Here is a 23,434-nt window from a genome sequence, read left to right on the forward strand (position 1 = left end):
TTCTTCATTTATTATTATTTGTTATATTGTTGTTACTGTTATTTCTAAAAGAGATGCTTGTTTCTAGTCAGAGTAATCAATTTAGGACAAATATACCTTTCTTAATAATTCTTGACCTTTATGGGAGAACTATTTTTTCATGCTTCGTTGTTCTCGTTATGATTTATTTATTTATTATTATTTATTTTTCAACTGAATCAGGCCCCGCCCATTATCCGATGCTAGAAAACAGGCCATAATTATCATTTTTGTTAGTACACTGGTGTCATTTATTGGAATTATTTAATAGAACGCGCATATTATTATTATTAATGATAACTGGGTCATTGCTCAAAAAATAAAAAAAAGGGATTAGATATCTCTTTTATTAGCATAAGCCCCGCCCACCCCCGCTTCCTCGTGCAGACGGATTGCGTCACTGATCTCCGTCCGCCATTTTAATCAACGCGGCACTTTATTCGTGTTGAAGTCTTTGACCTTTTAACTCCACAGTAATACAATCAGTTTCGTAGCAGGCGTCGGATCAAACTACATATACTCCAAAATGCAGGCCGAAGAGCAAGGTGACTTCAGCACCGACGAGTTTCCAGAAGGCTCCAAGATAAACGCGAGTAAAAATCTGCAGGACGACGGGTGAGGCCCTCGCGACACAACAACAGATTAAACAACTGAACACATCTTCTAATCGATCACTCACTTCCATGACCTTACTAACGCTTACAGTAGTAATATGCACAATATTAAACATAACATCGCGCTCGAAACCTAGCTAATCCGTTTGTGTGCTAGTGTGTTAGCATCTAATGGTTTAGGGCATTAAACAATCTACCAATGAGGTTTAATTACGAAAAACAATGTTTTATATTTTATTCTATTGTATTTTTTACATGCACACTAGCAAATGTGTGTATAATACTAGCAGTTGCATCTATTATTCAGTGGTGTAATGTGAATGCTGTTTATTTTTGTGTAGGAAAATGTTCATTGGTGGACTCAGTTGGGACACCAGCAAGAAAGACCTTACTGACTACCTGTCCAAGTTTGGAGAGGTCCTTGACTGCACCATCAAAACAGACCCCATGACTGGACGCTCCAGGGGCTTCGGGTTCGTGCTCTTCAGAGATGCTGAGAGCGTTGACAAGGTAAATGTCCCTGTCCTCCTTCGGTTTACTGATAACGGTGTTTCAGCAGCATTCACAGCAGGTTCTTCTTGATGCGTTTAGGTGTTGGAGCTGAAGGAGCACAAGCTGGATGGGAAACTGATCGATCCCAAGAGAGCCAAAGCCATGAAGGGCAAGGAGCCCCCCAAGAAGGTGTTCGTCGGCGGTCTGAGTCCAGACACGTCTGAGGAACACATCCGGGAGTACTTTGGAGCTTACGGAGAAGTGAGTATCTCCAATTAAGATCTCATTTATTGGAAGTACCACCACACCGGCGCGTCTAAACTAGCCTGTGTATTTTTCTCTCAAAAGATTGAAAACATCGAGCTCCCCATGGACACCAAAACAAACGAAAGGCGGGGTTTCTGCTTTGTGACGTACGTCTTAGAGGATCCCGTTCAGCAACTGCTGGAGAACAGATACCATCAAATTGGATCAGGGAAGGTATGTTGATCTTACCATGTTTGACCAGTACCTTGCTCTGTATTAATAAAGCGGGTCATAGTAGGCATGCATTACTGTGACTAAATCATTGTTTTGCTCAACCCTACATGTTCGTAATGCTGTTAATCTTTGTTGACAGTGTGAAGTCAAAGTTGCCCAGCCTAAAGAAGTTTACAGACAGCAGCAGGGCAGAGCGGACCGAGGCTTCGGAGGAGGACGAGGAGGCTTCAGGGGCCGTGGAAGAGGTTTGCAAATCTAGAGGTTGCTGCTGTCTCTGGCAGACTTTTAATTCCAGTAGTTTTGGACTAAAAGGGCTCCTCTGACTCTTTGTGAACAGGACAGGGCCAGGGCTATAATGAAGGATACAACAGCTACTACGGCCAGAACTATGGAAGCTACGGCAACGGATACAACCAGGGCTATAATGGCTATTCTGGCTATGACTATTCAGGATACAACTATCCCAATTACGGCTATGGACAAGGCTATGATGATTACAGTGGTAATTTTATAAACAGTTTTTTAATGAACCTTTAACATTCAAAGACCCAAGCCTTGATATTCATGTTTTTTTTGTTGTTTTTGTTTTTTCCACCCTTTAGGAAGCCATTAGTTTTGAAAATCCATTCAATTTAGGCAAAATTTACATTGGGGTATAATTTGGAAAAATTGCCCCTTTTTTTATTTATATATATATATATGTAAGTTAAAGTTAGTACAATTAAGCACACAAATGTATTTAGATGAATAATTTATTCAACCAGTAAGGATACAGTTATAAAAAAAAGTTACAAAATGTTAAAGTACCATAAGTAAACTGTTTTAAATAGTGTGTTCATTTTAATCACTTTATATAATATGTATATATGTACACCATCTCAATGAAAATGATGAAACTGCTCCAAATACAAATTGAAAGGACAAATAAAAAACCATTTACAAAAGTGTTTCAGTGCTTTGTAAGTACATAAATGTGTTCCCAACCATGCCTACTGTCATGTGTAGGTTTTATCCACATTTAGTGATATTTAGGTATTAATTGCTTTATACGAACGTTGTAATACTGCTACAAGCAGGTCTGTTATCACTATAGAGGTGATTTCTTGCCATTTGCACAGTACAGGTACAGTGGTTTTGTAGAAAAGCAAGGAGCAGCAAACATTCTCAAAAAGTGCGATAAAAGACACTACAAATTGCTTTATGTTTGTAATTTTTGTAGGTCAACAAAGCAGTTATGGCAAGGCCTCGCGGGAAAGCGGAAACCATCAGAACAGCTACCAGCCGTATTGATAAAGTGGCTAAACACATTGACGTTCATGGTAAGGTCACATCTTTGCTGCGTTCTGGACCTGACCTCAATGTTAAAGATCAATAGACACTATCTGACAGCCTAAGGCTTACGCATATCAATGCGCCCAAGTTGAACAACACGTCTATAGATCTTTAATCTCATGTTTGTGTAGCCATTTTGCCTTTTTAGCGTGCCAGAAAAACGTAAGTGTTTTTCTGTAGGTTTTCCTTTTCCTCCTCCTGCTTTAACAGGTGATCATAATGGAATAACATAGAGACTTGATAGCAATGCTAACAGGTAAAGTACAGCTAAGGGGTACAGAGTAAGGGCGCCACTCCTGATTTTTCCTTTCTTTCCCTAATTCTGATTATTGTACCTTGTTTGTACCTGCCAGCGGGGACTTCATTGCAGGCCGTGTGTCACCTGACCACGACATTCTCTGGGCGTCGCACATAGCGGGCAGAGAGCACGGCATGCACAAGAAAGCGCTGTCCTGTGGTATGGTCTCTTCAAACTTCCTGTACCAGCGTAAAACAAACAAAAAGACAAAGGAGCTTCCTTCATTTTCCTTAAGTTGTTGGTTTTCGTTAACAGTTCCAAATGTGTTTTTTCCAGGACTTTATTAACGTAACCTAAAAGTGATTCATAACTGCTTAATTGTTGTATTCTCTTTTTTCAATTGTAGTGCTCTTGTATTTCAGTTGTGGAGCTTCAGTGATTTATTATTTTATTTCTTTGGTTTCAGTCACACCTCCCTTGTAAATAATTGCATAAACTCTCATAATGCTTGCTTTTTCTTTAGAGGCCATAGAGAACTTCAAATGGGTACACCTCAAGGCTTTTTCTTGAGCGCATAGCCTTTAAAGATCATATGTAGAAAGTGGTTTACCAAGCCATTGAAAGCTGACGGATCTGTGTTAGACAGATGAAACCAATTCACGTATTGGCTAAATGCAAATGTCAATTTTCGGTTTAAAGGGGAAGACGTTTGGGCTCGCTCCTCGATTGGTCGACCGACCGCCTGGAGCTGAAGCTTTTGCTGGCTTACGAGCTGTTTTGTCAATCTTAAGATGTCGAACATATGATCTTTAATCTTTAATGATGGTTTTCCTAGTTTAAAATCGACAGCTCAAGAAGTTAAACACTGAAACATGGACGTGCTGTTTTTTCTTTTCTTTAACCTGTCCAAATCCGAGTGGTTCATCTTGCGTATCTTCTCTTGTAGGTCGGCAGGCTGACTTCGACATTGCTCCTCGGAGGCAGCTTGTGGATTCCTGTCTTTAAACAACTATAAAAAAACGTTATTCAGTCCTGTGGGGACGAATTCAGTGTCTAACCTTGTAAATAGCGAGGCGTTTTGTTTCCAAGTTTGTCTTATTCCATGCTTTGTTCAGATTGAACCTGTAGGTTTTGTGCTGATGTGTTCTTAAGTCTTGAATAGAAAGTGTCCTTTATTTTGTATTTTAGTTCTTTTCCTGAAGGTTTTTGGATAAAGGGATTAAAAATTGCGAAGAAATTATGTCGTTGTACTGTGTTTGTTTCGTTTTGCTCATTCTTGTGTTTTTATAGTGTTATACACCCGTGATATAATCTCTATAAACGTATTCGCTCGTCGTTTGGAAAAGCAACCAATCAGCGTTGACGTCGCTGTTTTCGAAAGCGCGGTGACGTCATTACGCTCGACTTCCGTTACACCGCCATTTTGTGAATGGACGCCGTTGCCATCGACATCCTGAAAGCAGACTAAAACAAACGCGATTCCGAGCCTAATTTAACACGATATACCGCCAGTTCAGTCGCGTTTTAACCTACGACGTTTTCCTCGGCTGCAATATTCCGCGTTTTCGCCGAGAGCTGATCAAAGATGTCCGAGGAGCAGATCCTGGGCGAGGAGCCGCTGATGAAGATGGAGGAGACTGATGGAGAGGAGCTCCTGGGGGCCGATGAAGGAGGCCAGGGAGAGGCGGAGGGCTCCAAGATAGACGCCAGTAAAAACGAGGAAGATGAGGGGTGAGTCTCGGCTCACTGACTGCACAAATAAACAAGAATTTACACGGTTTCCCTATAATAACCCATCAGTTAGGCCATTTCCCCGGTCTATAGAGGCTATTCCTCTCAAATAAGGAAAATAATCGACTTGTTTTCTGTCAGTCAGTATCTGTTTATCATGATGGAGCACAGAATTAAGGGCCAAACTGTAAATAAAGTCAGTATATCCGTCTGGCTGTGAATATCATTAGTCGTGCGCATATTCATGAGGTTGCTGCTGTTTCCAAACACATTTGCCTTTCAAATACAAGTTTGTCAACTGTGTCTTTTCCATCGAGACACTCTCCGTGTGTTTAATAGCGTGTCGTTTTAGCACTAATTAATCACAACGTCGTGTCAACCTTTCCAATGAAAGTAAGGCTTGAAGGATTCTACATGTAGGTCTTTTTCACAAACCAAGCTCTTAAATCGCATCAGAAATTCTTAAAATCATAAAGTCGTGGTATTAAATGTTTCATGTACTGCAAAAATTAACGTCTTTATCAGTATTTTTGTCATTTTTCAATACAAACACTTAAACGTTGTTAAAACGAGATACATTGACTTAAAATACAAATTTAAGTGTTTTTTAAAACAAGAGTGGAGAATAACTTGTTTTCGCTTTGAACTAAGTTGATTTCTTTGAGTCTACTAGCAGCTATTTGTCCTTTTTTAAATCATAATTTCACTGCATTTTGATTAATTTCCCAGAAAACAAGACTACTTATATATATCCTATCCGTTAGCATCTTGTTTTAAGAGTTTTTAGACATTTTCACTGAAATGCACCACAAAAATACTCGGGACAATAAAAGATTTTTCCATATTCTAGTACTTAGGCTTTTTGTTTTTTTTTGTTTAATTAATTAAAAAGTAATGGAGATTGGTTGTAAATTGTGCTCTTTGTGTTCTCGTTAGACATTTACATTGAGAGAACATATTGGCATATTCCCTTTAACGGCTTCCCCTAAATTTCCTTTAATTGGTCTTATATTTTACTTCGTAAACCTTGCAGGTACTTGCACCTATAAGCGTTTTCATCGTATATAAATCACTGTAATGCCTTCCTCCACAATCTGTTGTAACATCAGTCTTTTTGTTTTTAGGAAGATGTTCGTTGGAGGCTTGAGTTGGGACACATCAAAGAAAGACCTGAAAGACTACTTCTCTAAATTTGGAGAGGTGGTCGACTGCACCTTAAAACTGGACCCTTTGACAGGCCGGTCCAGAGGATTTGGATTTGTTCTGTTTAAAAATGCTGAAAGTGTGGAAAAGGTATTTTGGCATAGTTTTGTGTGTGTGTTTATAAATCTGTTAGAATTATGCCATTTGAGTTATGAGCCTGGCAAGGCAGCTTTGACCGATTAAATCAAATCTTGATGCGTGTCTGTTCCTGGTCTAAGGTGATCTCACAAAAGGAGCACAAACTGAATGGAAAAGCTATTGACCCTAAGAAAGCAAAGGCCATGAAGTCCAAAGAGCCTGTGAAGAAGGTATTTGTAGGAGGTCTTTCCCCAGATACTCCAGAAGAGAAGATCAGAGAGTACTTTGACGCCTATGGAGAGGTACGGAGAAAGTGGAAAATTGATAGACGTTAGTAATATGTGTGACAAAACACCCCATAATTTCTATATCTTCCTCAGGTGGAATCCATTGAGCTGCCAATGGAGAATAAAACAAATAAAAGACGAGGTTTTTGTTTTATAACATTTAAAGAGGAGGAGCCAGTAAAGAAAATAATGGAGAAGAAGTACCACAACATCGGTTTAAGCAAGGTACAGTCTTAAAACGATCCTGCCATTAATGTTATATACCTTCATTGTTTTAAAACACTAGTTTCTGGTGAAATAATGTTATATTATAGACTTCTAAAACCTCATGAAGACAATGTGAGGAAATTGCTTTTGTACAAACATATTAAAAGACCTGCACATGACATGCTGGAAAAAATTCCTACATCTCATTCTTAGGACACAGCTTTATATCACTTTAATGGTACATAGCGCAATCTTTTTTTTCCCCAAAATCAATCGCTAAATTACCGTGTGGAAATGCATATTTTTGGATAATGCAGTGAAATAAAAGGTACTTCATTTTTGTGTTTTCTGTGATGTGAGAGCTGAGAATCATTAGTCAGGCTTTATGGTGACACACAACGTTTATTTGTGGGTGAAATGCTCTTGACAGCTGAGAATGTTGTCTGTCTGATAGTAATGTGGATCCTGTCATTGTGTCTGCAGTGTGAGGTCAAGGTGGCCATGTCAAAGGAGCAGTACCAGCAGCAGCAGCAGTGGGGCGGAAGAGGAGGATACACCGGCAGAGCCAGAGGGAGAGGAGGTAAAATACTACACCACAGTAACCCTTTGATAGAGCGGGACAAAAACAATTTACTGAATTACAAGTCAAAGAAATTCAAAATTTAGCGAACAAAACATTTGCATAATTAATTTGGACTACTTGTACTCTGTTAAATGTTTTTCTCAAGTGATTGGATGCTTATAATCAGTGTTGGGTGTAAGGGGTTACTCTTATTTCTCTCTGTAATTTAATTAAAGTTACTTATGTAATTGAACTTAATGCTGTGTATAGAACATTTATACACAATAAAATAGGGAATTTAACATCAAAATTTAGCCTAACCTTAAAATGCATGCTTTATGCACCCTTCTCACTTTAAATACTTTGAGTTAATAAGAATATTGGTAACACTTTAGTGTCCAGTTCTCACTATTAACTTGATTATTAGCATGAATATTGCTGTTATATTGGCTGTTTATTATTACTTAAAGCACACATTAATGTCTCATTCTGCAAAACTTCCTTATCCTTAATCCTACCCCAATCTTAAACTTTACAACTACTTTAAGTATTAATAAGCAGTAATTAGGAGTATATTGAGGCAAAAGTCATAGTTAATAGTGAGAATTGGACCCTAATCTAAAGTGTGACCAGAATAATTATCTATTATTTATTTGAAAGAATTAAAAGAACCGTTTCATGGCTGTCCTTGTATCAATAACTTGTCGAGGTTGATATAGGATTTAGAAAGTAATGAGTATTTAAACACTTTTTGGAGAGTAATTTGTACAGTAATCTTATTACTGTTGATTACAGATGTAACTAGTAATTAATTACTTTTTTTAGAGTAACTTCCCCAACACTGCTTATAATCATCCAAACCATATTTTTGTAGATTAATTACAATAATAAGGTAAATAAACGCATCCATTAACTTTATTGTTGAGCACCACAGAATGTACACAACTTCAGGATACATTTATAGGAACATCTTTTTAAATAGTTATATACGGAGTAAATTGGTGCATGAAGCACTCTTCCAATATGATCCATAAATGCAATTAAGAATTCTGTACTTGGCATTTTGATCATTATTAATATTTCTGGTAATTAATTATGGAATTTCCTTGCATTTTAATTATGTTCGTAAATTCATAGTGAAATTTTCTTTTTGTTTTGATACCTCAGTCCACTTACGTTAATGGCCTGCTATACATGTTTTGCAGCATCCTCAGCCGTTATTAACAGTGTTGTGCCTTCGGCGTCTGTTGCAGGTCCCAATCAGAACTGGAACCCGGGATACGGAAATTACTGGAATCAAGGTTATGGAAATTACGGGAACTATGGCTACAACAATCAAGGCTATGGTGGATACGGGGGCTATGATTACACGGGTTACAACAACTACTACGGATATGGTGACTACAGCAGTATGTAATACTGTTTGTGAACGCACAGATGAAAAAACTAAGGAAATATTGTATCGTGGATTGTCGGTACTCGACCCGGACTATGACAGTTGTGCACTAAATTATCTGAGCAGAATGCACATGCTTGTATCATACATGCCTTACGCTTCGAAAGAAAACTGTAGAACATTGCTGCGGTTGCTTTTTGTCCTACAGGGAAGGCTTGCTTGCACAAAGCTATACTGTACATATGTATTATAATAACTATGGTGCTAAATATAGGAAGGGATGTCTTAGCTTCAAAACACATCTGTCAAAGTGCCTTTGAATCCATTGGACATGTAAATCTGTAGGCCATGCAAGAAATGACTGCCGGACGGCGGTCGTTTTTAGAAAATAATAAACAGTTTTCAAACATTCATTTACGCCACAGATCTGTGTCTCTCACCACATTTTCAGAATACAGTATTTTGAATACAATTAACGTAAGTATCTCGCAAGTGTCACGAAATTGGCTCTAAAACCCAAATTGCTAAGGTTGTTTTCTGTTTTCCGTCTTTCTCGAGCGCCTGTGTGCCAACACGTTTAACCGTAGACACATGCGTTGTTTGTGTTTTGTGCTCCTAACTCTAGATCAGGAGAGCGGCTACGGCAAATCCCCAAGGCGAGGCGGCCATCAAAACAGTTACAAGCCGTATTAACGAGAAACGTGCAGGTATGTTGTCGCGTTGCTCACGCCGATGCAATTTTAGCCTCTAAATCACCATTTGTAAACATTTTTTGTAATGTACATTGCTTAATTTTTGTTTTTCTCTAAAGTTTCACAGCACCCTGAAGTGCTTTACAGTAGTGGTAACATAGAGACATAGAGAAACAGCTGGCTTTTGGCTGTTTCTTGCCTTTTTTTTTTAACTGTAAAAATTAACAGGTACAGTACTGCTAAATGGGTACCAGAAAATATGGAATTACAAGGAAAGAAAACCGAAGAATGTTGTCTCCTAACTCTGACATATACCTTGTTTGTACCTGCCAGCGGGGACTTCCTTGCAGGCCATGAGCTGACTTCCCGATTGTCTCAGGCCCGCTCAATGCGGACAGGGTACGAGAGGCGTACGCTCTCGAATGCTCCCGTTTGGTATGGTCTTCCAACATCCTGTATACGAATTGTAAAAACAAAAAAACTACAGCAACAAAAACATAAAAAGGACACGTCAAGCTTTTATCTTCTGTTTTTTGTTTTGTGTGTATTCTTAATTTTTTTTGTATTAAAATGTTCCTCTTAAACTTCTTGGGATTGGTTTTATGTAATAATATATTATAATGTAATGCCATTTTTTCCAGGCACCATCAAGTAATGGTAAAATGACACGAGAGCCGGAATTAAAATTAACTGTTCACTTTTTGAAGGATACGGCATTCTCTGGACTTTCCAGTGTTAAGATGCACTTCTAATCTAATCTTACCTGTAATGCTTGCCTTTCTTTATTTGTAGCTCGTGTAGCTGTAATATCCTGTAGTCCATGAGCTAAAAGCCGGTTTGGATGCCGCTGCGCCCCGGAGAAGTGCTTTTTTTTAATATTTGTATTGTGTGATTTTTCTACTGACAGCGGTGGAAAAAGCTTCACCTGTAAACCGTGTTAATTTCATCTAACTTATTCTCTTTTTTAAACCTTTTGAAATCTTGGAAAGGTCATATTGTTATGCTTGTAACGCTTTCCTTTTTGTCTGTTAATTTCCATCGATTCAAGGTTGCGCATTAAATGTTCTGATTCCACAAGTTTTTAATTTAACGCTATTGTATTTGCTATTATTCGATTTCAAAGTCATGTTTTGTCTCCTTATTGAAATTATTGGGGATTTGGGATTCCTTTACATTTTATGAGTTTGTGTCCTTCTGAAGCATAATTGCTCTTTTCTTTTTTGTGTTTCAGACGGACGAGCGAGTCACAAGTCGACCCTGAGAGGAGAAAACAAGAGGGCCAGACTTATTAAATATGGAGTTGATCAACACGTTACTACACTTTGGTCGCCATTTCATTCAAAATCTGAAGTTACTTTGAAGGACACACACTAAAGAATATCTCAAGTGTTATTTTGAACTATAAAGTCCAGAATATTTGTTTTTGTGTTTAATTTGTTGTAGCTTGTGTGTGTTTATAATCATATTCCCTGCCGTGTTGCTCTCATGCATTTCTGTGTTGACTACAATGAACTATACGGAGCCCAAATCATTTGTATACAGGTCTATTAATTTATTGCTTACAAGTGCGTACAGAGTGTAGGCCATTTAATATTCATATTGCAGAATTTTGCTACAGAGTCCTGTAAACCATTGGAAAATACAACCAATAAAGTGTATGAACCTTTACGCCTGTTGTTTCTGCAGAGATTAAAGCCACAGCTCACCCAAAAAAGAAGATTGCCATCTTTTACTCTCCTTCATGTCAAATATTGCTGCTGTTATCAATATAACACCAGTAAAGCAGCTGGGCCCAGCTTTAAAATAACAAAAAAGCATAATTTGATTTGTGCATTATATTCCCAGACATATAAGGGAAATAAACTGGATTTCAAGCACCATTTATAATGCACTATAAAAGTAGTTTTAATGCACAGAGTGATTTCACAGGAATTAAAGCATGAGAAATGTTCCAGGAATCATTTGAGTCGCAGTCATATACAATTCACAGCTGGAGCGCCGTAATGAAGGTCTGCTGGAGGTGTGCAGGTTTTTAATGAAATGTAAATAGAATTGAAATGGTGTTTGGAATCAATGAATGTGTCAAGCAGAGCGGTGAGTCTCAGAGGAAGACTACTAACAATAAAAACATCCTGAAACATTTTTCACTTGCAGTGAATTCTGTTGTTTTCAGACCCATTATATGAGGAAACACCCAAACAAGTAAAAACCCCATAATGCATATGAATACACCCCTGACATATCTGCCCCAGATTTATATAGAATATCACAGGAAGTGTCAATATAGCAAAAATAGTAATTTATCTATACATAAACGTATCCAGTTACTTTCATAGTAAAAAAGTCATTAATTCTCGTGTATTTTATGAATGCAAATGACTGAAATGCATGTCTGGGTTGTATTAGGTGGGAATGACTTTTGTTGCTAACAGGATGATTAAAATGATGATGGCAAGCACTACCACACCAATTATAATCATCATCTTGGTGTTTCTCCACCACATCTTTCTGGCAACACGCGTGGACGTCCTTTGAAATGAGTCAGCCTGGGCAAGATAATTACACAATCAATTGTTATCATTAACAAACATAAAAAAATACATGTTTTGTGACTGGTTTGATCATCTGGCACCATGTTATTTTCACTAAATGTTCCTTTGAGGTCTTATAAAGATCAGCATGGTCAAGAAATGTTACATATTGGTCTCATTTTGACCTTGATGTGTCTCAAAGGCTCACCGTGGCCTGCAGATCATCTGTTTTGCCGATCAGGTCATCTAACCGCTCTCCTCTCTCCAGGACTTTGTTGATGTTGTCTTTGAGAATGACTTTAACATCATTGACTTGATCCTGAACTTGGCCGAGTTTGCTAGGTGCTGGTGGTTGGGTGTTGTAGTCAGCCTAGATTATGAAGAGAAACCCAAGAGTAATCCACCTGACCCAACATCACAATACACATAACCAGTAACGGGGAAAGTTACTTCTAAGGTAATGCATTTTGTTACTCCATGAAAAAGTAACTAATTGCGTATATGTTACGGATTACTTTTTGTAACCTGAGCTGGGCTTGCTTATTTGTTTCTTAATAACAAAAGCCCTTTCACACTGAAAGTGAAACGAATAAGCCTCAGGCTGAAGGAAATGCCTCTGCCCCTGCACTTACTCTTCAAAACAATGCAAACGGCGTTTCTCATTGAAAAAGTAACTTAGATATTTAAGTAAACTTGAAAAAAGTAATCTGATTACATAACTCTCGTTACTTGTATTGCGTTATCCCTAACACTGCACATAACAATACACAGATAACAACACAGTGTCTGTTTCATAGCACTCTATTAGGCCTATCCAGAAAACGTCTTTTAAATTGAAATTTGGATTTATATAGCAAACAGGATATAGAATTCAAATATTAAATGAATTCATAGATGTAGACAGACAGACTTTTTAATATATATATATTTCTGTCATGAGTACTCTCGGAGGTAATGTACATGACAATGTAAATGTATTTGGTTTTGGCAGAATAGATCTGCTACTGCTACTGCCGATACATCCACAACATGCTGCTGTGAGCATGTAGGAAATACTGCTGCTGCACATATAACACATATGAATAACCCCATATAGCATGCATGAAACAGATCTATACAGGTGGAGCTGGGGAAGGTGGAGGGTTTCTGAAGTGCACTGCGAACTGCTACAGCAAACAAAAGCCAGGTATATGAATATTGAGCAGTGAGCTCATTGGCTACTGATACAGGAGAGAACCAATCAGCTGTAGCATGAGATAATGATGTCATTAGGTCAGATTGAGTTAGACCTATCGGACAGCGCCATCTACAGTTTCATGGCAGAACTCTGTGTTTACTGTAAAAGCACTTCAATGCAGTATTGATGACTTTTTTTTAAAAAGTAAAACAAAAACGATTTTCTACAAAAAAGGAAGAAAAAACTCTTGGTGCTTAATGAAAAAAGCAAAACAAAGAGTTGATAACTGTACTTTAATCCGTCAAATCCACTAGCCACTTGGGAATTTTATATACAGTAACAAGGCTTGTTTGGGACAAGTGGATTTTTTGAAGGGGCAAGTGAAAGAGAAATGTACTTGCCTGACCGGACAACTATATATAGCGTCTTATCTTACTAACTAATTTAAGTAACATCATTAATAAAATGTAAGAATGTGATATGAAAGATGACGCATACATTAAATATAGTATAGTATAGAGAAAAATCCACTTTAAATAGGCTAAAAAAAAAAAAAAAATGGAAATCAATTTAAATAAATTTAGTATGTAGTAACTTTAGTAATATAAAACATAATTTCCCAACAACAAAATTGTGGCCAGTGAAAATGCTGAGTAATTTTGGAAAATCACTAGCCACAGTGGCTGCTGAGCAAAAAACTTAATGTCAAGCCCTGCTTATATACAGTATATATTTGGTTTTCATTACAAGGCCTGCATACATACAGTAATGAAACCAGTAAAGACTGATGAAATATTACATCCATAGAAATTTAGTCCAGTTGGTTCATGTTCGTGGTAATTGCTGTGCATTAAGAGTTATGCAACAGTTACTTGTTTCATTTTACTTTTAGTTACTGTTCCATTTCTAGCAGTTTTATCAATGGATAGTTAGATAACTGTAATGAAATAGACAATAGACAATCTCAATGTGCTTTGATCATATATATATAGCCTATAACTTTCAATGTTAGTTTAACAAGAGAAACAGTAAGAGCGACAAAAACAGGAAGAGAAACAGATAGATAGATAGATCAGTAATTACATCAGATTCAAACATGACAGTACCAAATCAGCATGGTACTGTACTGTACTGCCAGTAAAAGAAGGCAGATTAATATTTTCATATCATTATTGGCTTTTCTGTGCCATCTTGTCCCCATTTCCCTCACATGTCCACCATGAACTTCCTGACTGACAATCATATTCAGATGAGTCCAAAGATCTAGATGGAGTCAGCTTCAACAGATATTGTCGTCATATTCTGTTAACCACCATAAAACACTGATATATTGAGTTTGATGTGTTGGTTAATCATCTTTAATGTCATGCTACAAAACAATGTTCATCTGAACACACACATCATCTCAACAGGCTGGTCAAAGCCTTGAACAAATAAGCATTTAAATAAACATTTAACTAACAAACGGCGCAGGCTTTCTAGTGTACTTACCATTCTGAAACTTCAGTGAAACTTCCTCAAATGTAGGTTTTCAAAAGTTAGAGCATTGCTTAAAGGACAGGATTTCTAGAGAAGCTCATTCCTGTGAGCTGCAACACAAGTACGAAAGAACAGGATGAAACATTAGAGAACTCATTTGCAAACAGAGCTTCCCCTCCCAGACAGATTGGACATTAACCAGCACAACACTTCCTACTGGCTCCTCAGGAGCCTGTCACTGAGGCTCAACCCACCGCCGTACGCTCTGCTGACACACACTACTCTACACACTGCACCGAGGGCTGCTGGACTCTCTGTTCTGGTGCTGTTACACTGTATAGCACTGGGAAGAACATACTCCTGCTTTTCCTCTTTTATCTACAGGGGCATCTAAAAATATCCCTTTTTAAATTTGATTATAAATTCAGAATAGCATCATCTTATGACTTTCTGGAGAACACTGGAGGAAAATACTTTATCAGTATTGCTGCTTGAGTCTTCCCTTCATATCAGTTATGCCTCGTCCTGTTTATTCCTTAAACAATTCAAGGAACCCATTAACAGCTGTTTATAGATTTATAATCATTTCACAGGACTTTAACCTTAGCAGATGACCTCACTGTTAAATATTAAACAAGTAATAATGTTGTTCAATAACTCTTTAGGTTGTTTAGGTGGTAAGTGTTCTGTTCTCAATCCTTACAGACAAATAATCAAAGTAGTCAAATATGCTTTTTATATGAGTTTGTTATAATAATGTGGGGTCACTTTGAAAGCATTACCAAGACTTGTTTTATATGTTAAAATGGAATTTATTTCTGTGATCAAAGCTGAATTTTCAGCATCAGTGTCACACTTCAGAAATCATACTGTCACTTTCAATACATTTAATGTGTCCTTGTTGAATAAAAGCATTGGATAGAAGTATATTTGATTGCTTATGAATCTAAATTTGCATTATAGCATTTCAGTTGCATTAAGGATTAATCTTTATTCCAATGATTGTTACATGAAGAGAAATACGTTCCAGCAATCTTCATAAAATTTCAAAACAAATCAATTTCCTGTAATCAAGAAGGCTTGTGATTGGTCGAATCTGAGCAGCGCTGAGAAAAGTAACAGGCGAAATGTGACGCAACACCATAGGTGCACCATGTCAGATATCGTTTTTAATTCACTGTCATTTAATTTGGCACGAGGATAGTTTTACAGAACACGTGTCTATGCTTTAACAGGTCGTCTCTGCCTGACAAAAGCGTCGCTTGTGATTGGTTAAAGTAAATACTAACTATTTAGCCACGCCCACTAAAGTTCTTCATACTTTTTAGACTTACTGTAAAAGTCACACTTCAGTTTTTAGCTGTAGTTGCGTTTATAAAGCTGTAGTTTTGTGCAGTCTGCATTCATCATGAATCCCTCCGGTTATAACAAACCAGGAAAAAAGTTTCTTTTCACATCTGAGTCTGTAGGAGAAGGACATTCTGGTAAATATGAAACATGTAATACATATTAGTGAGCATTACATTTATTACAGTTACAGTGCTGCACGTGCGTGTATTGTAATTAATGCTACTTGTAGTGTGGAGATAAACATCCTCAGTGTCTGTACATGCCCTTGAGTCATGATTGCAAGCTTTGATCAGTAGTAATGATAACACTCAATCAATCAATCACACATTCAAACGAAATATTGATACTAATGTGGTTTAATTCCTGACAGATAAAATGTGTGATCAGATCAGTGATGCTGTTCTGGATGCTTACCTGGCACAGGACCCAGACTCCAAAGTGGCGTGTGGTATGTTATGATGATCCATGATATTTCAGATGTTCATAAATGACATTATGATGACTTGGAAATGCTTGTTTTTACAAATATGGATCTAAGATTTAATGGTGTTTAGCTGGGCAGCTTGCACTTTCTTTTTAAGACATTCCCATTCATTTTACGGTTATGTATTTTCCCGTTTCTGGAGCAGAGTGTGTGTCAAAGACTGGTATGATCCTTCTGTGTGGTGAAGTGACATCCAAGGCTGTAGTGGATCTTCAGAAAGTGGTTAGAGACACTGTCAAGAGTATCGGATATGATGATTCATCAAAGGGTATCTACATACACAACATAATATAACATTTAAAACATAATTCAGATGAATTTTCAGCAGTTTTCAGCGGCACACTATGCTTCAGAAATCATTCTAATATGCCGATTTGCTGCTCAAGAAACATTTATTATTATGTTAATATTGAAAACAGTTGTGCTGCTTCATATTTTTGTGGAAACTGTGTTTTTTAAGTTTCTTTTATGAATAGAAAGTTCAAAAGAACAGCATTTGTTTGAAATATAACTTATTTTGTAACAATATAAATGTCTTTACTGTCACTTTTAGTGGTTGACCGATATTATTTTTTTGCCAGCTGATGCCGATATCTTGGAAAGCAGGGAGGCCGATTGCCGATATAAAGCTGATATAATTTATTAATTCATTTAATAATCATGCCGAGAACACACGATCACGCAGGACTAGTCTGCAAGGTTTGCGAAATTAAATGTTCATTAGTTATTCAAAGATTTGTTTAAATTATATAAATGCGTATTTGCTGAATGCTGAAGGCAAACGAGAAAGTATTATAATGTTTGCGTTTCTATTACTAATAATATAAAAGCAATTGTTTTAATACTTTTTTGTATACCTTTTAATTCCTTTGCTTAACCGTTCTATCTTTATTAGACAGAACTATTAACCTGTTCTCAGCGCCGTCAAAATAAAAGTCCTGCCTTGAACACATCAGCCAAACAGAAAAACTTATCGGCCGATGCCGATATTTGAAAAATGCCAGATATCAGCCGATATATCGGCCTTGGCAATATATCGGTCGACCACTAGTCACTTTATATCAATTTAATGCATTCTTGTTTGATTGAGTGCTGGTCTCATGTGATCTCTCCAGGCTTTGACTATAAGACGTGTAATGTGCTGGTGTCTCTGCAGCCGCAGTGCTCTGAGATCAGTGACTGTGTGTTTGAGGGCCGAGATATGGAGGACATCGGTGCTGGAGATCAGGTCAAGACATTCTGATGAAAAATAGGTTGCCTTGTCTTTTGCGTATATGTTATATTTTGCAAACTTATAATCATGATAAAAGTGTTGTGTGACTCTAGCCAGGGAAATAGCATCCATTATAACATTCGAATCCCAAGATTTGGGGATATAATCATTACATTTGACTTAAGTTAATAAACAATAAAAAATGCATTCTCAATCTATAGTCATGAATGCATAAATACATATTCAACAGCAACAGCAAATATATGGACCCTCAAATAATTAATAATAACATGTATTTAATATTATATATATATATATATATATATGATCTATCTAATAATAATAACAACAACAATAATATTTGTAATATAAATATAAATGTGTGAATACATGTTAAATATTTTCAAAATATATACATGCATGTGTGTGTATTTATATATAAATAATAAATATACACAGAACACACACATATATTATGCAAACAAACTTTTATTTTGTATGCGATTAATCACGATTAATATTAATATATATATATTTATTAGTAATAATAACAACACCAACAATAATAATATCATTATAAAATAAATCTGTTATTTTTTTTAAAGCACCTTTGAATGTATTTTGAATAGTTGTGCCAAATTGAAATAATATATGTTGAATAATTTGCCATATTTCTCCACAGGGTTTGATGTTTGGCTACGCCACTGATGAGACAGAGGAGTGTATGCCGCTAACCATCCTGCTAGCTCACAAACTCAACGCCACAATGAAGGAACTCTCAAAGACGGGAGTCTGTCCTTGGATTCTTCCAGATTCAAAAACACAGGTGAAAGCTTTCTTTGAAACGACAGGTGCTTAACAACTATTAAACTCGCATGTAGTTATCACTAATAAGGCAAACACAGCAGATCATGTTGATGTCTTCAATTATTAACGAGTGCAGGTGACCGTGGAGTACCGTGATAATATGGGTGCTATGGAGCCTCTGCGTGTTCATACTCTAGTCATCTCAGTTCAGCACAGCCCTGACATCACACTCGCAGATATACGTCTCAATCTGATGGAGAAGGTGGTAAAGGCCGTCATCCCTGCCAAATACCTGGATGACAAGACTATTTATCACCTGCTGCCCAGTGGGAAGTTCCTGGCAGGTGGTCCACAAGTAAGTAAGCACAAAAACTGGCTTACTAAGGCAAGCATCAGTATTAAAGGGACAGGTCATCCATTTATTCACCCTCATGTCGTTCCAAACCTGTATGAATTTCTTTCTTCTGTTAAACACAAGATATTTTGAAGAATGTTGGTAACCAAACAGTTGCCGATAGCCATTGACTTCCATAGTATTTTTTCCCATACTGTTAACTATTATTCTTTCCAGCTGCTGAACTATAGGAGCATTGACAGTCAATCTGACTGTAAAGAGTATGCCTTTATTCCTCATTAGAAGTATTTTCTTGGGAAAAAAGTCCTTCTTAATTAAACTGTAATACATTTTCATTTAATTGCATTTAAATGTCCAAAAATAGTACAGTCGGTTCGCACTAAAGTATATTAATCTAAAGTATATTCCACTAGTAGCCTACTCTTTTTAAAAGTGAGCTGAAGTCTGCTGTGTAAGTGAATGCTGCTGCTGCTGCAGGGAGACGCCGGTCTGACCGGCAGGAAGATCATCGTGGACACCTACGGCGGCTGGGGCGGTCACGGCGGCGGGGCCTTCTCCGGGAAAGACTACTCTAAAGTGGATCGCTCCGGCGCTTACGCCGCTCGCTGGGTGGCCAAGTCTCTCGTCAAAGCCAAACTGTGCCGCAGAGTTCTGGTTCAGGTGAGACTTCTGCTGTCAGAAATCAGACAAACATTCAATTCAAAATAAACTGTAGGGTACGACGGGGCTAAAGGTGCCTTTGATATTATATTCATCTAAACCACTAGATAGCACAAAAACATTGCACTTTCCAAAACATCTGCTTTTCAAGATGCACGTGCAAATTTGGATGATCCTTGACGCGCACGTCGATTCTGTGCTTACTTGATCTAATATTTGATGTTTTTTAGATTTAAGTAGCAAATGAGAATCACTAAAATTAATGCATATATTTTGAGACAAAGATCTTCTTAACGATTTTCAGGTGAAGAAGCAATAGTTTTAAATAACAAAAAAATATGTAAAAGTATTGTATTTGGGGTAAAAAGCGCCCCTGCTGTTGAGGCTAAAGGCGCAGAGTTATTAACATGATAATTAATAGATGGCTGACTTTTCCATTTGTTGACATGACATGGTTAGATTCAGATCAATATCATATATTATGTTGAGTGTCCATATTAGAGATAATCACAGTGTTTAGAATGAAACCATCATATTTAGAAACATGATATTAATCATATTATATAATAAAATATCATTTGTGGTTACTACTGCAAATAAATATTCAATTATGGGATTTCCTTCAATGCTTTCAGAATCTTTACTTATTAAAACGATATTGTTTCTGTATTTTAAAATATATTTTTTATATTAACATAGGGTTTTTATTTTAATGACAGTATATTTATCGAACAAAAATATTTTTTTCAAAATAAGCAGAAAAGTGATTGTTTTGAACAAGTATTAACTTACACATTATTAAAAAAAACATAATTTTAGCTGAAGTATTTGTATCAATACCGCGTGTGGGGCCCTCTTTGCCACCTCGTACATTTATATGATTTTTAAACAAAATAATCGACTTGAATGATTTATTTTGACACAAAATCTGTTGCTCCATTAATGTTCAATACAAACGTATATATTTTTTTCTGCAATTATACATTTTAGGCGCAGTGAATAGCTAATTGTTTCTTAAGGTGGGCCTTTAGCACCGTTGTACCCTATTATAAATTAATTAATTTTGTCATTATGTGCAATTCCAGATTTGTTCGACTGGATTTCATTGTGAAAGTTTGCAGGGCAACAGCACACGAGTGAGTGAGTGAATAAGACTGTATAGTTAATACTGTGTTTTCGTTACAGATCTCATATGCTATTGGTATTAGTCACCCTTTGTCAGTGTCTGTTTTTCATTACGGCACGTCAGCGAGAGACGAGGACGAGCTTCTAGAGATTGTTAAGAACAATTTTGACCTGAGGCCTGGAGTCATCGTCAAGTAAGTAGTTCTGGAGAACCTCAGGAAAACGTGACAGCTAATTGGTTATGAACAAAATTCTAATAGTATAATAATTTCATCCTGCAGGGAGCTTGATCTGAAGAAACCGATCTACCAGAAAACAGCCTGCTATGGACACTTCGGGCGAGAGGAATTTCCCTGGGAAAAGCCGAAGAAGCTCATCTTCTGATAGAGACCAAGAATTACAATTTGCATTCCTTTTGGTTTTTAATGATTATGACTCTGTTTGTGTGAATGCATCTTACAAACGCTTTACTGTGATCAAGAAACGAGTAATCTAAACTATTAGTTCATATTCCTCAAGACAGTGACTTAATAATGCAGCATCGTGTATATGAATGAACAGAATTCAGTTACAGTTGCTGAATTATGTGGAAAATGCGATTTTTCTTTTTTACTGTATCTTATGCATCATATAATGACTGTGAAAGCTAAAACTCATTTTAATGTGGTTTTACAGTGGTTATTACTTCATTTTCCTTTTTATTTCATGTACATTTCATGTCATCAAAAGTTTACATACACCTTGCAGAATCTGCGAAATGTCGATTATTTGACCAAAATAAGAGGGATCATACAAAATGCATGTTATTGTTTATTTAGTACTGACCTGAATAAGATATTTCACATAAAAGATGTTTACATATACTCCACAAGAGAAAATAATAGTTGAATTTATAAAAATGAACCTGTTCAAAAGTTTACATACCCTTGGTTCTTAATACTGTGTTGTTACCTGAATGATCCAAAGTGGTATTTTTTTGTTTAGTGATAGTTGTTCATGAGTCCATTGTTTGTCCTGAACAGTTAAACTGTCTGCTGTTCTTCAGAAAAATCCTTCAGGTTTCCAGCATTTTTGTGTATTTGAACCCTTTCCAACATTGACTGTATGATTTTGAGATCCATCTTTCCACACTGAGGACAACTGAGGGACTCATATACAACTATTACAGAAGATTCAAACACTCGCTGATGCTCCAGAAGGAAAAACCATGCATTAAGAGAATGAAGATGTGTATATTTTTCTTGTTTTGCCTAAATATCATATTTTTTTCATTTAGTACTGCCCTTCAGAAGCTACAGAAGATACTTACATGTTTTCCAGAAGACAAATTAAGTTAAATTTACCCTGATCTTCAAATTCAAAAAGTTTTCACGATCTTAATGCAATTGGAAAGGGTTCAAATACACAAAAATGCTAGAAAACCAAAACATTTGTGGGAGCTGGGGGATTTTTCTGAAGAACAGCAGACAGTTTAACTGTTCAGGACAAACAAGGGACTCATGAGCAACTATCACTAAACAAAAAACGCTGTGGATCATTCAGGTAACAACACAGTATTAAGAATCAAGTGCATGTAAACTTTTGAACAAGTTCATTTTTATAAATTCAACTATTATTTTCTCTTGTGGACTATATGTAAACATCTTTTATGTGAAATATCTTATTCAGCTCAGTACTAAATAAACAATAACATGCATTTTGTATGATCCCTCTTATTTTGGTCAAATAATCGACATTTCGCAGATTCTGCAAGGTGTATGCAAACTTTTGACTTCAACTGTATATCAAAACAAGTGTCAATTAATAACACTATTTCATGTTTACCAGCACCAGAGTCTACTTATTTAAAGAGTATTCAACATGGATAACCACTTCTTTATTTGGATTTACTTAAACGTTTGTGTGTGTGTGTGTGTGTGTGTGTATGTATATATATATATATATATATATATATATATGGTCCCACTTTATATTAGGTGGTCTTAACTACTATGTACTTACATTGAAATTAATAATTTGATACAATTCACTTATTGTGTACATACATGTTTTTACATTGTACTTATATTTTTAAAAGTACCTGCATGTAATTACCTACCCATACCACCAAACCTGTCCCTAACCTTACCCCTATCCCACTTCAATAGCAGCAAAAGTATTTTGCAATATAACATGACCACAATAAGTACATTGTATTTTTTTTTTTATGTAAGTACATAGTAGTTAAGGCCACCTAATATAAAGTGGGACCATATATAATTTTTTCAGAATTTATCAGTAAGAAATTGCTAGTCATCCAGTTTTTGATATCAACTATACATTCCGTTAGTTTTGCAAATTGGTAAGTTTCATCAGGTCACGAAGAAATATAGAGCTGGGTATCATCAGCATAACAGTGAAAGTTTCCTAATGATATCTCCCAAGGGTAACATGTAAAGCGTGAAAAGTAAGGGGCCAAGTACTGAGCCTTGAGGTACTCCATACACTGTAAAAAATAATACACTACATCTACTCAATAAAATTGTGGCAACAGATTACAAGCAATATTATTAATTAAATTCAACTGCTATTGAGAATTGAGTTAGAATTAATCAAATTAATTCCTTAAAAATTAGCCATTTAAATTAAGTTGATGCAAATAGCCCACACAAAAATATTAAGTAAATTTTAAACAAAAATATTGTTTTCATTGGAGCACTGTACTAATGCATACTACTTAAAAAAATTGATTTAACACAAAAAAGTATTATTTTTAATAAATGGAATTTTAATATGATTTCACATATGAATAACAGACACAGTCGTTAAAGATTAAATACAAGCTTCTGCTTTATTGCCAACAACAGTTACAATAGCATATATTAGCATTCTCAGACTGTATCCACAATTACTTAATATGAATTCTGCAAAACAAAGTCTCTTT

At 36.4% G+C, this 23,434-nt stretch overlaps 4 protein-coding genes across 15 annotated transcripts; 3 read left to right on the top strand and 1 right to left on the bottom strand.

Annotated features, from left to right (window-relative positions):
• The first annotated feature begins 237 nt into the window (after nucleotides 1–237).
• On the top strand, nucleotides 238–4,414 carry LOC306864022 (heterogeneous nuclear ribonucleoprotein D-like). 5 transcript variants are annotated; one of them, XR_013783730.1, is made up of 9 exons: nucleotides 254–633; nucleotides 974–1,142; nucleotides 1,224–1,385; nucleotides 1,473–1,604; nucleotides 1,744–1,849; nucleotides 1,942–2,106; nucleotides 2,824–2,923; nucleotides 3,290–3,393; nucleotides 4,121–4,414. XR_013783730.1 is itself a non-coding variant. In XM_079407686.1 (8 exons), exons 1-7 carry the CDS (start codon nucleotides 545–547, stop codon nucleotides 2,892–2,894), a joined length of 894 nt encoding a protein of 297 aa, XP_079263812.1. In that variant the 5' UTR covers nucleotides 238–544; the 3' UTR covers nucleotides 2,895–2,923; nucleotides 4,121–4,414. The 5 variants fall into 5 exon arrangements, 3 of the variants coding, with proteins under 3 accessions (XP_079263812.1, XP_079263811.1, XP_079263810.1); XM_079407686.1 differs by lacking the exon at nucleotides 3,290–3,393 and having other exon boundaries at nucleotides 238–633; XM_079407685.1 differs by having other exon boundaries at nucleotides 3,290–4,414.
• A 153-nt stretch (nucleotides 4,415–4,567) lies between these two features.
• LOC306864023 (heterogeneous nuclear ribonucleoprotein D0-like) lies at nucleotides 4,568–10,997 on the top strand. 8 transcript variants are annotated; one of them, XR_013783732.1, is made up of 9 exons: nucleotides 4,571–4,905; nucleotides 6,030–6,198; nucleotides 6,327–6,488; nucleotides 6,567–6,698; nucleotides 7,164–7,260; nucleotides 8,496–8,639; nucleotides 9,264–9,345; nucleotides 9,664–9,765; nucleotides 10,562–10,997. XR_013783732.1 is itself a non-coding variant. In XM_079407688.1 (8 exons), exons 1-7 carry the CDS (start codon nucleotides 4,760–4,762, stop codon nucleotides 9,329–9,331), a joined length of 930 nt encoding a protein of 309 aa, XP_079263814.1. In that variant the 5' UTR covers nucleotides 4,568–4,759; the 3' UTR covers nucleotides 9,332–9,345; nucleotides 9,664–10,996. The 8 variants fall into 8 exon arrangements, 6 of the variants coding, with proteins under 6 accessions (XP_079263814.1, XP_079263816.1, XP_079263815.1 ...); XR_013783733.1 differs by having other exon boundaries at nucleotides 4,577–4,905; nucleotides 8,496–8,651; nucleotides 10,562–10,996; XM_079407688.1 differs by having other exon boundaries at nucleotides 4,568–4,905; nucleotides 8,496–8,651; nucleotides 9,664–10,996.
• On the bottom strand, nucleotides 10,860–14,764 carry LOC306864025 (vesicle-associated membrane protein 8-like). Its single transcript, XM_079407694.1, has 3 exons — nucleotides 14,530–14,764; nucleotides 12,070–12,231; nucleotides 10,860–11,876 (listed from the first exon to the last, which is right to left on the bottom strand). Exons 1-3 carry the CDS (start codon nucleotides 14,530–14,532, stop codon nucleotides 11,733–11,735), a joined length of 309 nt encoding a protein of 102 aa, XP_079263820.1. The 5' UTR covers nucleotides 14,533–14,764; the 3' UTR covers nucleotides 10,860–11,732.
• Nucleotides 14,765–15,834: 1,070 nt separating this feature from the next.
• LOC306863778 (S-adenosylmethionine synthase-like) lies at nucleotides 15,835–21,176 on the top strand. The gene is made up of 9 exons (XM_079407333.1): nucleotides 15,835–16,001; nucleotides 16,238–16,315; nucleotides 16,497–16,619; nucleotides 17,467–17,579; nucleotides 18,247–18,390; nucleotides 18,508–18,726; nucleotides 19,204–19,386; nucleotides 20,572–20,705; nucleotides 20,793–21,176. Exons 1-9 carry the CDS (start codon nucleotides 15,926–15,928, stop codon nucleotides 20,893–20,895), a joined length of 1,173 nt encoding a protein of 390 aa, XP_079263459.1. The 5' UTR covers nucleotides 15,835–15,925; the 3' UTR covers nucleotides 20,896–21,176.
• Nucleotides 21,177–23,434: the final 2,258 nt, after the last annotated feature.

Source organism: Barbus barbus, assembly GCF_936440315.1.
Source record: "Barbus barbus genome assembly, chromosome: 45".
NCBI lineage: Eukaryota > Metazoa > Chordata > Actinopteri > Cypriniformes > Cyprinidae > Barbus > Barbus barbus.

Excerpts from the sequence above, each read along its gene's own strand:
- LOC306864023 (XM_079407688.1), top strand. The coding sequence starts at position 4,760 with ATGTCCGAGGAGCAGATCCTGGGCGAGGAGCCGCTGATGAAGATGGAG. Across the intron at positions 6,199-6,326 it reads ATGCTGAAAGTGTGGAAAAG|GTGATCTCACAAAAGGAGCA; the intron begins GTATTTTGGCAT and ends TCCTGGTCTAAG. Across the intron at positions 6,489-6,566 it reads ACTTTGACGCCTATGGAGAG|GTGGAATCCATTGAGCTGCC; the intron begins GTACGGAGAAAG and ends TATCTTCCTCAG.
- LOC306864022 (XM_079407686.1), top strand. The coding sequence starts at position 545 with ATGCAGGCCGAAGAGCAAGGTGACTTCAGCACCGACGAGTTTCCAGAA. Across the intron at positions 1,386-1,472 it reads ACTTTGGAGCTTACGGAGAA|ATTGAAAACATCGAGCTCCC; the intron begins GTGAGTATCTCC and ends TTCTCTCAAAAG. Across the intron at positions 2,107-2,823 it reads AGGCTATGATGATTACAGTG|GTCAACAAAGCAGTTATGGC; the intron begins GTAATTTTATAA and ends TAATTTTTGTAG.
- LOC306863778 (XM_079407333.1), top strand. The coding sequence starts at position 15,926 with ATGAATCCCTCCGGTTATAACAAACCAGGAAAAAAGTTTCTTTTCACA. Across the intron at positions 18,391-18,507 it reads TTCCAGATTCAAAAACACAG|GTGACCGTGGAGTACCGTGA; the intron begins GTGAAAGCTTTC and ends TAACGAGTGCAG. Across the intron at positions 20,706-20,792 it reads AGGCCTGGAGTCATCGTCAA|GGAGCTTGATCTGAAGAAAC; the intron begins GTAAGTAGTTCT and ends TTCATCCTGCAG.
- LOC306864025 (XM_079407694.1), bottom strand. Across the intron at positions 11,877-12,069 it reads CAGATGATCTGCAGGCCACG|GCTGACTCATTTCAAAGGAC; the intron begins GTGAGCCTTTGA and ends TATCTTGCCCAG.